The 14,994-nt window shown below is 40.4% G+C and overlaps 1 protein-coding gene across 2 annotated transcripts in view; it reads right to left on the bottom strand.

The window, feature by feature from the left end:
- The window catches only part of SHQ1 (SHQ1, H/ACA ribonucleoprotein assembly factor), a 121,239-nt gene that overhangs the window by 36,456 nt on the left and 69,789 nt on the right, over positions 1-14,994 (bottom strand). For both annotated transcript variants that reach the window (XM_060202859.1, XM_007530741.3), the window contains one exon: positions 12,523-12,643. In XM_060202859.1, coding sequence (XP_060058842.1) covers positions 12,523-12,643 — 121 coding nt within the window. The remainder of the gene's footprint in view (positions 1-12,522; positions 12,644-14,994) is intronic.

Raw genomic sequence — 14,994 nt, 5'->3', positions numbered from 1 at the left:
GGTTAACTACCCTGGGCATTCATTCCTCACAAGGACTCTCTAAGTAGGCTAGTAATCAGGAATTAATCTAGGACTCCAGAGGATGAAGATTTTTTGCCAATAGTGAAGCCTTTCAAACTGTTATAGTCATTAAAACAATTATATAGGGCATATGACAGCAATGGTAATTTTACACATCAAGTTGAAAACGAAGTCAATTTCTTCCTGTAAGAACTAAGCCTGTTTGAGAAATTAAAATATACTAAGGAGAGAAATAGTCTCAATTGACTAGCAAGCTTACTAAGAATGGCACAAGGGCACTTAATCCAAAATGTGAAGACAGTGTTTCATTCTTTGTTCGGAGTGCCTTTGGGCTTTAGTGACCTGCAACGGTGGTGTGCCTAGGAACACCTTTGGGCAAGTATGTAGTGGGGGGTTATAGAACGGAAGAACATCTAGAGAAATGAAGAACGTAACAGCTGAGACCACGTCCACATTCATGCTGTCGTTCATGCACGTCACAGCATTATAATCTGTGATACAGAGTGATACTGCATCTACCAGAGTTCAGCCAAACACAGAGTCAGTATCTCCCGAGAGTAGAAGAGTGTTCTATTGCTCGGTGTGCCATAAAACTCAGAGAAGGCAGCACAGAAGATTTCGGTGGTTATTTGGGTTTTCTTTCTGCTATGTAAATCTGCATACATAATAAAACTGTGCTCAGACAACAAAATTCCATATTTGAAAACAATGTCAAATTACTACTTGCCTTAAAATATTAAGTTCATCTTTGAGAAATTTCAGATAAGCAGTAAAAAATCATCTGAAGTAAGAACTCCTTTCCTAGACAGCTGTTTGAACTAAGACCAGTAGACAAATACTCAATGATAAAATTATTCTTAGGCTATCACTGTAAATATAACTAGCATATAAGAGAGAGAGAAAGAGAGAGAGTTTATGCTACACATACACACACTGAAATTATGCCTTCAGAGGGTCTTTTGCCAACATCATCCCCACCCCAGGTGCAGTGATACATTGTTCTGTAGCTTTATTATTCTCCCAGCTTCTCCTTACTAAGGAAAAGAGAGGAGGAAATAGGACAAGTCAACTGATCACAATCAATCTCATCACCTTCACAACATGCTGTGAGTGTAATTAATCCTGTATTTATTTAGGGGACTTCACACCCCTTGCATTAAGGCAGTGACTCCCTGCTGGCTTCTGTTGAGATAATTATGTTATAACAAGGATTGAGTTTCAATCATAATAGGCAGAAGAAAAAGGAAATTGTACTTGAAGTTGTCAGTTGTTTTTTTTTTTTTTTCCCAAAAGGCTTTCTTGTGATTCCATTCAAAGGACATCCTTGACAAAGCACTCCTTAAACAGAGCACCTTCTGAGTAAGATAACCACACATATGCCACATTAATCAATGTAAGCCTCATTATGAATGAGACGGGAAGACAGCCCCAGCACTGGGGAAATTCTATGTAAAGTACGGAATCCTGGCTTTAAAAAACCTGACTGCATCAGTGATCCTACCCCCACCCTCCCCCACTCACTCCATCCTGTGGGTCTCCTCCAATATTAACCTCCAACAGATCTTTGATGTTTGAAAGCACATCAGAGCGAGGAGATGAAGGAAAACATCAATTTGCCCATACAGTAGCTAATTATACAGTGGAAAATGCCATGGTCCAGCAAACCAAAACCATGGTCCTGCAAAGGCTAGAGCCAAGTACCTGGGACAAAATGAAAAGGACTAAGATAAAAAAAAGACAGATACACACACACACACACACACACACACACACACACACACACACACACACACACACACACACACGTCATTGTCCGAGACATGCCTATAAACCTTTACATTTTATGCAAGAACCCTTAATGACACTTATTCCTCTAACCACCTTCAATTATTATTATTGTTATTGTTTTTATTATTTTGCTGGCAGGATTTATCACTGGCGTTCAGTGCCTGATAGACAAATAGTTGCTCCCAGCAACTATTTTTTTCCTTTCTCTCTCTCTCTTTTTTAATTTATTGAATAGAGACAGAGAAATCGAGACAGAGAAATCAAGAGGGCGGGGGGGAGGTAGGCGGGGAGAGAAAGAGAAACACCTGCAGTGCTGCTTCACTGCTTGTGAAGTTTTTCCCTTTCAGGTAGAGACCAGGGCCTTGTACCAAGGTCCTTGTAGACTGAAATGTGTGCAATTAACCAGGTGCATCACCTCCTGGCCCCTTTCTTTCTTTCTTTCTTTCTTTCTTTTAGTTGATAGGACAAAACTGAGAGACATGGGGGCGGTCCAGCAAATAGCTCACATGGATAGTGTACTGCCTTGCTGTGTCACAACTCAGGCTGGATTCATGCCTTCACTGCATAGAAGGAAGCTTCAGTGTTATAGTTTCTCTCACTCTTCTGTCTCTAAAAAAAATTTTTTTAATTAAAAAAAAAAATCAAAAGGAGAAAGGAGGGAAATAGAAAGGTTCAAAGAAAGAGAAACTGCTTCACCACTCCTAAAGTTTCAACCCTGCAGGTAGGAAGCGGGGCTTGAACCTGGGTCCTTGGGTATGGTAATTTGTGTGCTCTACCAGGTATACCACTACCTGGTCCCTAATCTCCTTCACCCTAAGAAAATCAACATGAATGAGACTGGAAAAAAACTCACCTGGTAGGGCAGGTACCATGCTACATATACAGACCAGGTCTGAACCCTCATACCACATAGGAGTGTCATGGTACCAGGGTACCATGGTGTCTCTCCATCTCTCTATGTCTCTGTCACTCTCTCAAGTACAAAATAAAAAGTCAGTGGGAGCAGTGAATGAACTTGAAAATAGAAAGTTCTACCCAATTAATTTTTATAAGCCTTCTCTATTACTTCTTCTAGCGTTTGCCCTTCTTCCGTAGCCAGTCAACAGTGTAAGGTTGAGCCTGATGTAAAGTTTCGAGACCTCCTTTATTACTATTAACGTAACACAATGCCCACTGTACACGCAGAAGTTAAGTGGTGGGTAAATTATGTTTCCAACTTCCTAAAAATTCTAAAAAATGCTAAACATTTTTTCAAGATCTAGGTTCACAATAATTACAATGTTTGCATGACTTAAGCTCCTCAGCATCTCAAAAATATTTCACCACTTTCCAATACCAACTACATTCTTTGATAATATCACTGATTTGAGTTCCCATTCTTAACAAACACAAAAACACAATGTGGTTATCTTGGAAAAGAAATAAGACATTAGGGGAGTCGGGCGGTAGCGCGACAAGGACCGGCGTAAGGATCCTGGTTCAAGCCCCCGCCTCCCAACCTGCATGAGAGTCGCTTCACAGGAGGTGAAGCAGGTCTGCAGGTGTCTATCTTTCTCTCCCCCTCTGTCTTCTCTTCCTCTCTCCATTTCTCTCTGTCCTAACAACGACGACATCAGTAACAACAACAATAATAACTACAACGACAATGAAAAAGACAAGGGCAACAAAAAGGAAAATAAATAAATAAAATTATTTAAAATTTTTTTAAAAAAGAAATAAGACATTAGGTATAAACTAGGAAAAGCTAAATAAACTAAGGACTATAGCTAATAACAGATGTCTTTATCTTTTTTTCAACCAGAACACCGATCAGCTCTGGCTTATGGTGATGCCAGGGACTGATCTTGGGACTTCAGAGCCTCAGGTATGAGTCTCTTTGCATAACAATCTACCCCCACCCAATAACAGATGTCTTAATAACAGGTCATAAGTTATGAGAGACCAACCACACCAATGTAAGATTAACAACTAGGGGAACAAAAGAGTCTGCAGTGAGTAACCCCCAACACTTCATCTGCACTATTCCAGCCTTCCATCCACTATTCCATAATTGTTTCAGCCACCAGGTTCCAGAGGCCAGCAGGATGCCAACCAGACTTCCCTGGACTGACGACCCCACCAATGTGTCCTGGAGCTCTGCTTCCCCAGAGACCCACCCTACTAGGGAAAGAGAGAGGCAGACTGGGAGTATGGGTCGATACCCATGTTCAGCAGGGAAGCAATTACAGAAGCCAGACCTTCCACCTTCTGCAACCCACAAGACCCTGGGACCATACTCCCATAGGGATAGAGAATGGGAAAGCTATCAGGGGAGGGGATGAGATATGGAGATCGGGTGGTGGGAACTGTGTGGAGTTGTACCCCTCCTATCCTACAGTTTTGTTAATGTCTCCTTTCTTAAATAAATAATTAAATTTTTTTTAAAAATTACATATATATATTTTTTTTTTAAATTGGTTGGATAATCACAACTAAAAACAAAAAAAGAGCAAAACCCTCCCACAAAGCTTTAGCATTCAAACATGCTATTCTTTTTAATAGCTTTCCTCAGTTACACACAGTCATGGAGCACATTTGTATCACTTCAAAGGGTTAGTTTAGTCTGGAACTAAAATAGTAGGAATAGTGGTAATCCTGCAGTTTACTGGCAGGTTTCTTCTATGAAAATCTAATGAACAGCAACACTCCCCAGGGGGCATTGCTGATAAGGGAGAGAAAGAGGAACTAAATCCTTTCTATATGAAACCACTTGGAAGGGATGCAAGTGAATGGTACTGGCGTGTACTGATCTTTTCCTGTGCAGGAGTAGCCCACTCTTGTCCAAGACAAATTTGTCAAGTTTTAATTCAAAACAAACCAGGAAAACTAAAGAGCACCTTAGCATGGAAGAATCAGCGTCTTTCCCAGAATGACTTTTGAGTTCAAGGGAGGGCTTCACATGCTTGGTATCTTATCCCATCACTAGCACAGCACAACCCTATGCTCTAATGGCAGCTTCTTATTCACAGTAAAGGGTCAAACTGAGATCCAAATGCAAAACACTTAACATCTGTTCCTGCCCTTCCAAAGCAATATAGCTACAACCAGGAGATCTGTTTGCCATGGTGTGTACATGTTTTACTTGTCTACTCCTCCGCATGGTATTACTTTGCCCAAACTGGAATGCTTCCGCTCCTGATTATTATTATGTTCATATGCATAACAGTACTAAGCAACCAGATTCCATTTTTTATCTTTTGCTATTAACTCATATCCCTTCTTTGTGCAAACTCTTCTCCAGCTCTCTTTCCCGTCTGTGTTCCAAATGTTTCTATTCCACTATGGGTATTATTAAAGCCCTGAAGTCTCCATAACTAAAACTCAATTCTCATCTCCCCTCCCTCTCTTCCAAAATAAACCCTTTCCAGTCTCTCTGCAAACGTACCTTAACAGCCCAGTTAACAGGGTCTCCCCTTTGGCATCTCCCTTACTCTGCAAGCAATTAATAAGTCCTGGTTCACTTCCCTCACAGATCTTACTCCTTCCCTGCTCTCAGGTTACCTCGGCCTCTGGTCACGTGTGACTGGATGGACCTCCCCAGAATCAAGATCCAGCAAGTCACTCACTCACTCAGACACTCCACGGCTTGAATTCTTCAGTAGGTCCACAGTCTGAAATTACCTTTATATACCAACCTCTCCGGCTCCATTTCTTTCCTCTCATTCCTCTTTTTTTTTTAATTTTAATATTTATTTATTTTCCCTTTTTGTTGCCCTTATTGTTTTTCATTGTTGTTGTAGTTATTATTGTTGTTGATGATGTCGTTGTTGTTAGATAGGTCAGAGAGAAATGGAGAGAGGAAGGGAAGACAGAAAGGCAGGAGAGAAAGATAGACACCTACAGACCTGCTTCACCACCTGTGAAGTGACTCCCCTGCAGGTGGAGAGCCGGGGGCTCGAACCGGGATCCTTATGTCGGTCCTTGCACTTTGCGCCATGTGCACTTAACCCGTTGCGCTACCACCCAACTCCCCTCATTCCTCATTTATGATAAGCCATCCATCCTGAACTTTTGAGCTCTTCAAAGGGCCATATTCTTCTGTTCCTATTGTTGAAAGTTCTCTTCACTGCCACTCCCCTACCTGCATCTAACCAATTCTTACTGTTCTCCCTGCTTTAAGCTTCAACTCTTCTCAGAAACTATCTCCGGGAGCTGGGCGGTAGCGCAGTAGGTTAAGCGCAGGTGGCGCAAAGCACAAGGACAGGCGGAAGGATCTCGGTTCAAGTCCCCGGCTCCCCACCTGCAGGGGAGTCGCTTCACAAGTGGTGAAGCAGGTCTGCAGGTGTCTATCTTTCTCTCCCCCCCTCTGTCTTCCCTTCCTCTCTCCACTTCTCTCTGTCCTATCCAATAACAATGACATCAATAATAACTACAATAATAAAACAACAAGGGCAACAAAAAGGAATAAATAATAAATATTTTTAAAAAAGAAGAAGACACTATCTCCAAGACCAGGCATGTGCTTCCCAGTGCTTCCATTGCACTCAGACTTGCCACTGTAGCCACTATCAACTACACAGCATAGTGGTCCCCGTGTCTCCCCCCCACCCCAAGTACCCCTACCTCCTGTCTCAGGTGGTACATGCTAAGGATCAGAAATTAATGGCTTAACATATAATTCTATTTTTACCTCCAATGCTGATGGATTAACTTTGCATATGAGTCTTCTCTCCCAGTCCCAATCCAATGGTTTTTGATATATAAAACAGGAATAAGAGAGAGTTAAAGGAAGAGGTCTATGCTGTTGTCAGGAGCACAGCCCTACCCCCTAAAGAACACATATAGAGGAGCGATAATAAAGCACCACTCCTCTATCCGTGGATATCCCCTTGGTGTGATCCATGATGCCCCTATGAGGTACTGGGGATGGTAAGGTGTACATTATACCCATACTGCTCAGTTCTGGACTATGGAGATACAGGACTTGAATCTAGTCCTTTGGGGCCTCAGGCATGAAATTCTATTGCACTACTGCTATTGCTAGTCCCTAGCCCCGGACTTACCTCCCCTAACCCATCTGGCATCAAGCAAATCTCTCCTTCAAATCGTTGCTCTAGGATTATTTGTTGCAGTGACCACCACATATAAAACTTCCAATGAAGTCTACAGCAAAGTATGGCAGAGAGCCTTCTTTTTCAAAAGAAATAATTTACAGATACACAAGAACACTCTACAAAGCACAGATAGCATCAGAAAAAAAAAATTATAACTGTTGCCCTAACTCGTTCTTTCAATATAAAAATGAGTGTTACCAGCATTTCAGTGTTTGTACCAAAGTAAATGTCTGACAAAAAAAAAAAAAAAAAGAAAGAAAGAAAGAAAAGTTTCTTCTTTGTGCTAGTCAAAAATTTAGTACTTGTTTAAAATTTCAAATAAAATTTATAATAAAAAAATACCAACTAGTGACTAAGGAAAATACAGAAATACTTAATAATAAGGTTAACAACAAATGCTGGAGAGGTTGTGAGACCCTCCTGCACTGCTGGTGGGAATGTAAATTGGCCCAACCCCTGTGGAGAGCAGTCTGGAGAACTCTCAGGCTAGAAAAGGACCTACCCTATGACCCTGCAACTCCTCTCTTGGAGATATATCCTAAAAAACAAAACATACCCGTCCAAAAAGATGTGTGTATACCTATGTTTATAGCAGCACAATTTGTAATAGCCAAAATAATGTAGAACCAACACAGATGTCCAACAACAGATGAGTGGCTGAGTAAGTTGTGGTACACACACATACACACACACACACACACACACACACACACACACACACACACACACACACATATATACTAATCAGCTATTACAAATGATTTCACCTTTTCACCTCATCGAGGATGGAGCTTAAAGAAATCATGTTAAGTGAGATAAGACAGAAAGAGATGGAAGACTATGAGATGACCTCAATCGTAGACAGAAGTTGAGAAATAAGAGCAGAATGGGAAAACACAAAGCAGAATTGAACTGGGTTTGGTGGATTGCACCAGAGTAAAGGACTGCAGCGGGGAGGCGGGGGGAGGAGCAGCAGGAAGAGGATTTTCAGGTCCTGGGTGCAAGATGGCAGAGGAGGACCAAGGCTGGTAGTGACAGTGTTATGTAGAAAACTGAGAAATTTTATACATGTACCAACAACAGTATTTGCTATAAATCATTAATCCCCCCAATAAAAGGGGGGGAAAAGTAATAAGGTGTTAGATCACTGATAAAGCTATATGGGAAAGAAGTACAGCAGAAAGAGAAGAAGGAAAAACAGGGTACGGAAGAAATAAGTGATGAAAACCATGAATATACACAGCAGTCACTCAGCCCAGCAAAGAGAATGGGAAGCTCAGCCGTGCTGTCTGAAACCCAAGGCTACTCCAGAGCCAGGCTAAGACTACAGAATCTACTCCCTGCCAGCTTAGAGCCCATGCTAGCCAGCTAGCTATCAATCAGATTTGAAGGTGTGAAAGAAATTTTTAAACAAACAACAGATAAAAGATTTTCATCACCACTAGGCTGGTCCTGGGGTTGGAGAAGGGGGGTGGGGGTGAGGTGGGGGGAAGGACAGAGAGACAGGAAAGGGACACTATTTGTAAAAGAGGATTGGGAGATGGTAATAATAAAAAAATGTATTATATTTATTTTTTGGATAGAGACAGTCAGAATGCAAGAGGGAGGGGGAGAGAGACAGAGAGACACCTGCAACACTGCAGATGGGCTGGGGGCTTGAGCCTGAGTCCTTACAAACTGTAACATGTACGTTCAGCCAGATGCACCACCACCAAGCCCCAAGATAGGCATAATTATATCAAATAAAATATAAAGCTAAAAAAATAAATGAAAGACAGGAGTGGAAATTATATATTGGTTAAGAGATCCATCCACTGGGGTCGGGCAGTAGCGCAACTGGTTAAGCACACATATTACCATGCACAAGGGCCCAGGTTCAAGTTCCCACTCCCCACCTGCGGGTGGGTGCAGAGGACGATTCATGAGCAGTGAAGCAGGTCTGCAAGTGTCTTATCTCTCTCCCTATCTACCCCCTCCCCTCTCAATTTCACTCTATCCTATTCAATAAGAGAGGGGGAAGGAGGAAGGGAGGGGGAAAATGGCTGTAGGAAGCAGTAAATTTGTAGTACTAGCACCAAGCCCTGGTAATAACCCTTGTGGCAGAGAGAGAGAGAGAGAGAGAGATCAGTTGATCAAAAAGATTTAAAGCTGCTAATGCTTAAGCATCAATGAATAAGCATCAAACTGTATAAAGCATTGCACCAAAGTAACAGCTTCTGGGATGGGGGTGGGATCTAGGAACATGATGGCAGGAGGACTTAGAGGGAACTGAATTGTTATGTGGAAAATTGAGAAGTGTTACAGATGTACAAACTACTGTATTGTACTGTTGATGGCAAACCATTAATCCCAACTAAAAATGCAAAAAGCAATTATTAACAAAGTTAAAGAAAAGGATCAAGAGCAGCACAGTGTTATCAGGGGATTTTAATATCCCATCTCACCAATGGACAGATCAACCAGACAGACAATCAATCAACAAGAAAACAGACAGCCTTAAACAAGGAGTTGGAATACTGGAAGATCTCACTTATGTGTGCTATGCAAAAAAAGAAAGCAAGGGAACTGGCGTAGCCAAACAAAAACGAACCCTCAGACCCTGACTATGGAGCTAAAGTTATAAAGGGTAAGAGAAATGGGCAGAAAGAGAGGAAGTATATTGGCCCAGCGTGCTGTGGTGAAGGGACACTGGTACTTGGGCCGTGGGTGTGAAGAGGCAGGAAACTTGTATCCTTCAATGTTACATCAAGAAAAGTAAATTTAAATTTTAAATAATAAAAGAATGGTGTGATCTGGGAAGTGGCACAGTGGATAAAGCACTGGACTCTCAGGCATGAGGTCCTGAGTTCAGTCCCCGGCAACACATGTACCAGAGTGACGTCTGATATTCTCTCTCTCTCTCTTTTTCCTCCTACCATTCTCATTAATAAATAAAATGTTTTTAAAAAAATAAGTAAAAGAATGAATTTTCTCATAATATAATTTCACATATGTAAATCAGAAAACAAATGAACAAATATTCCAAAAGTACGGGGGAAAGTTGGGTTAGAGTAGAGGGCGAAATTAATGCATAAAGTCTGAACAATACAACCTAAGAAGGGAGCTGGGGAGATAGGAAGTATAATGGTTATGCAAAAAGACTTTCATAATTGAGGCACCAAAAATCCCTGGTTTAATCCCCAGCACCACCATCAGTCAGAGCCGAGTAGCAATCTGGTAAAAACAAAAAACAAAAACAGAAAAACTTAAAGGCAAAGGCAAGTTATAGTCAAATTGGTAAAGTTGTGAAAAAAAAAAAAAAAAAGCTCTCCCAAACTAAGTTGGGGAGTTCTTACTGGTTTCTCTCCTGTCTTACTTCTTAATCCATTATCCCTTTTATAATACTATTATTGTACAATTATTAAAAATCTAAGAATTTTGTTTCATCTCCTACAGCTTAAAAAAATTTTTTTTTCCTAAAATAATCCCCACATCAACTTGACGGTGAATACCTTTCTCCTTTCATGAAACCCAACCTTCTCTCTAGTTAACATGGACTGCCACAGATAAAGGATGTACTCACAGAAATGAGATCCTAGCACAGATCTCAAAGCTCATTATAGGTGTATAAAATCCTCACCCTGGAAGGAGCAAGAACCGCCTAAACCCACACAAATAGAGAATTTCAATTTAATTTGATTATGAAAACAACCGGAAATGGCAGCTGGGTACTGGATAAGCCCAATTAGCAAGAGGATCAAATGAAGTGATGACAAGTCACTATGACCTCAGGGGTTAAAGATACAACTTTCCATCTGGCAAAATCTAGATTTCCAACACAAATGCTGATACTACCTGCTATATGTTACTAGGCGCTACCCTGAGCTTTTCCTTACAAACAGGTATAGCCTCAAGTTGTTGTTGTTATTGTTTTTTAATTTCAATATGCAATATAATAAATTTCCCACACAGAAGAAATCAAAAGTAGATTTTATGTAATGGCTCGCTAAAAACAGGCATGAAAGACATACTGAAGTGTTTGCTTAGTAATCACAGTAGTAGTGCAAGTATCAAGTAACGCATCTTCTACCACACAAATGATACTGTTTTTATTATTTCTATACCATCTTAAAAGAATCATTCCAAGGTGGTTGAGCACACATGTTATAGTGCTGAAGGACCCAGGTTCTAGTCCCCAGTTCCCACCTGCGGGGGGAAAGCTTTGCAAGTGGTGAAGCAGTGCTGCAGGTGTCTCTCTTTTTCTCTCTCTCTCTCTCCTACCCTCTCAATTTCTGGCTGTCTTATCCAATAAAGATAATTTTTAAAAAATAAATAAATAAAATTTTTTTTTAAAAAAGAATCATTCCACTCAAGGCCTCTCGTTCTATGTTCTTGACAAATAGTCTCTTGCTACTGAGATGGATAATCTGGTCATTTCCAACGAGTGAGGTATACAGAAATCCTTCAGAAAATTTAAAATCACTGCATTTTTAAAACTATGATTCCTTGAGTGAGATTATGGCAAATTTTTTTAAATATATATACATGTGTACTGAGAGTAAGAAGTCTACGTGTACGTGATTAAGGCCTTAAAAACATGTTAACCACGAATCAATCGTGTTATGAAGTCCTAGAAGTTGTGTTGTCTGTTTGTTCTATTGTCACCAGGGTAATCACTGGAGCTGGGTGCCTGCACTCAATGCCACCACCCCCAGAGGCTGGCGGCCTCTCTCTCTCGTTTATTGGATAGGACAGAGAGAAATTGAGAGGGGAGGGAAAGGTAGATATGGGAAAGGAAGACACCTGCAGACCTGCTTCACCACTTCTGAAGCTCCCCCCTACAGGCAGGGAGCGTGTGGTAATGTGTCTCAGCCAGGTATGCTACGGCCTGTATTGCTTTTACATTTTGAAAAATGGATTCTTTAAGTCAGTGGTTAGCCACTTGAACGCCCAGCTCTTACTGGTTTTTGTCTTGACCTGCACATATACACTCTGAGCCCACTGTAAGTAAACTACAGATAGAGCCAGTCAAGAGCAAGACAATAAATGCAGCTTCTATGTTAACACTTATTTTCCAATCTGTACCATGTTGTGTCTGGTGTAATAAACTTTTTCCCCCATCTAAATCTAAGCTTCCTGTGTTGATTCAGTTACTTTTTGTCTTTACTATTCTGAAAATTTTTTAAGTTTTATTTTAATGAGAGAGCGATACAGAGCAAACAATGTCTGAGCCCTGCTCAGCTCTCTGGCTTATTGGGATGCTGGGGGTTGAACCTAGGACCTCGGAGCCTCAGGGATGAAAGTTTGCATAACCGCTACCCTATCTCACCAGCCCAGCCAAGGGCTCAGCTACTTCTTAAAGTGTTTAGTCGCAGTTTAGGCAGATAGCATAATGGTTATGCTAACGAGACTTTCATGCCTGAGACTCCAAAGCTCCCAGGTTCAATTCCTGCAACCACCATAAGCCAGAGCTGAGTAATGCTCTGGGAAGAAATAAACAAATAAAATACAAGTGTTTAGTGGCTAACTGGATTGTCTCTTTCATACCCCTCAGGATAGTTCTGTTTCTCCTACTACCTAGGGATGTCGGTATTCCAGAAGTACAACATTTAACTGAGTGCTTACTTGGCTGAGCACTTACTTGGCTTTCTGAATCCACACACAGTAGTCTGAGATGTACAGATCATTGAGAATGTAAGCTGGGTCATTTTCCTGAAAAATTTTGTGGATATCCAGTAGACACTTTAGAACTGCACTTTTACCTAGAAGAAATTTTTTAAAAATCAAGTAATCATTTAAAAGCTCTTATTAACTGAAATTGTCAGATACTGCAAGGCATATATTCGTAAATCAGAATTTTAATTAATTAAAGAATATTTTAATACTCCTTCAGTGTACAAAATTGCAGCAATGCTAAGTCCAAACCCCTTTATACTTTTCCTTAATAATTATGAAAAATCAAAAAAATAATTATGAAAAATCTTTATACTATGATAGCTGAATAATTATAATTATCTTTAAAACTATGAAATACAACTCCTATATTAAGTAAGAGAGGTTTACCTACCTAAATGGTTATTTAAATGCATCATAACTTTAATTAGATGATTTTCAAATTCAGCCTTTCAAAATACTAGAGAAAATTATATTTTTGTTTTCAAACTGCTTTATTTCTAATGTCAGTATTTTTCTCAAAATTATATATTACTTTTTTTTTGCCTTAAAGAACAAAGAAAACTGAAAATGAAAGAAAACTAAAAAAGCATAAGGCTACTTCAAAAATAAATGGACACCCCCACACCTATGGACATCTAATCTTTGACAAAGGGGCCCAGACTACTAAATGGGGAAAGCAGAGTCTCTTCAACAAATGGTGTTGGAAACAATAGGTTGAAACATGCAGAAGAATGAAACTGAACCACTATATTTCACCAAATACAAAAGTAAATTCCAATTGGATCAAGGACTTGGATGTTAGACCACAAACTATCAGATACTTAGAGGAAAATATTGGCAGAACTCTTTTCCACATACATTTTAAAGACATCTTCAATGAAACGAATCCAATTACAAAGAAGACTAAGGCAAGTATAAACCTATGGGACTAAAAAGCTTCTGCACAGCAAAAGAAACCACTACCCAAACCAAGAGACCCCTCACAGAATGGGAGAAGATCTTTACATGCCATACATCAAACAAGAGGTTAATAACCAACATTTATAAAGAGCTTGCCAAACTCAACAACAAGACAACAAATAACCCCATCCAAAAATGGGGGGAGGACATGGACAGAATATTCACCACAGAAGAGATCCAAAGGGCCGAGAAACACATGAAAAAATGCTCCAAGTCTCTGATTGTCAGAGAAATGCAAATAAAGACAACAACGAGATACCACTTCACTCCTGTGAGAATGCCATACATCAGAAAAGGAAACAGCAGCAAATGCTGGAGAGGGTGTGGGGTCAAAGGAACCCTCCTGCACTGCTGGTGGGAATGTAAATTGGTCCAACCTCTGTGGAGAGCAGTCTGGAGAACTCTCAGAAGCCTAGAATTGGACCTACTCTATGGTCCAGCAGTTCCTCTCCTGGGGATATATCCTAAGGAACCCAACATATCCATCCAAAAAGATCTGTGTACACATATGTTCTTGGCAGCACAATTTGTAACAGCCAAAACCTAGAAGCAACCCAGGTGTCCAACAACAGATGAGAGGCTGAGCAAGCTGTGGTATAGATACACAATGGAATACTACTCAGCTGTAAAAAATGGTGACTTCACCGTTTTCAGCCAATCTTGGATGGACCTTGAAAAATTCATGTTAAGTGAAATAAGTCAGAAACAGAAGGATGAATATGGGATGATCTCACTCTCAGGCAGAAGTTGAAAAACAAGATCAGAAGGAAAAAAAAAAAACACACAAGTAGAACCTGAAATGGAACTGGCGTATCGCACCAAAGTAAAAGACTCTGGGGTGGGGGTGGGTGGGTGGGAAGAATACAGGTCCAAGAAGGATGACAGAGGACCTAGTGAGGGTTGTATTGTTATATGGAAACTGGGGAATGTTATGCATGTACAAACTATTGTATTTACTGTTGAATGTAAAACATTAATTCCCAAATAAATAAATAAATAAATAAATAAATGGACAAATTCATTTGGGGAAAAGTCATCTAGAGGGGCCAGGTGGTAGCACACCTGGTTCAGAGAACGTTACAATTTGCAAGGACCCAGGTTCAAGACCCTGGTCCCCATCTGGGGGGGAAAGCTTTGCATGTGATGAAACAGTGCTGCAGGTGTCTCTCTGTCTTCCTCTCTCTCCCCCTTCTCCTTCCCCCTCCCCCATCCCCTCAGTTTCTGGCTGTCTATATCCAGTAAGTAAATACAAATAATAAAAATAATTAAAAAGAAAAAAGCCATCAAGTACTAAAGTCCTGTTCAATCGAATTGCTTCCTCCTGGTTGTTAAATGCACCTAATTTTAATCCCAACCAAAGTCTACACAGGGAACTGTTCACAATTTAACAATTCCCTAGGTGTTCAAGTTTCTTTTTTTTTACTTTTACTAACTATAACACAAATTACTGAATCCATAGTAGTACTACTTCCTTTGA

This window comes from Erinaceus europaeus, chromosome 12, assembly GCF_950295315.1.
Source record: "Erinaceus europaeus chromosome 12, mEriEur2.1, whole genome shotgun sequence".
Classification (NCBI taxonomy): Eukaryota; Metazoa; Chordata; class Mammalia; order Eulipotyphla; family Erinaceidae; genus Erinaceus; species Erinaceus europaeus.
Note: the sequence above shows the minus strand (reverse complement) of the source record. Positions and strands in the feature narration are given on the sequence as shown.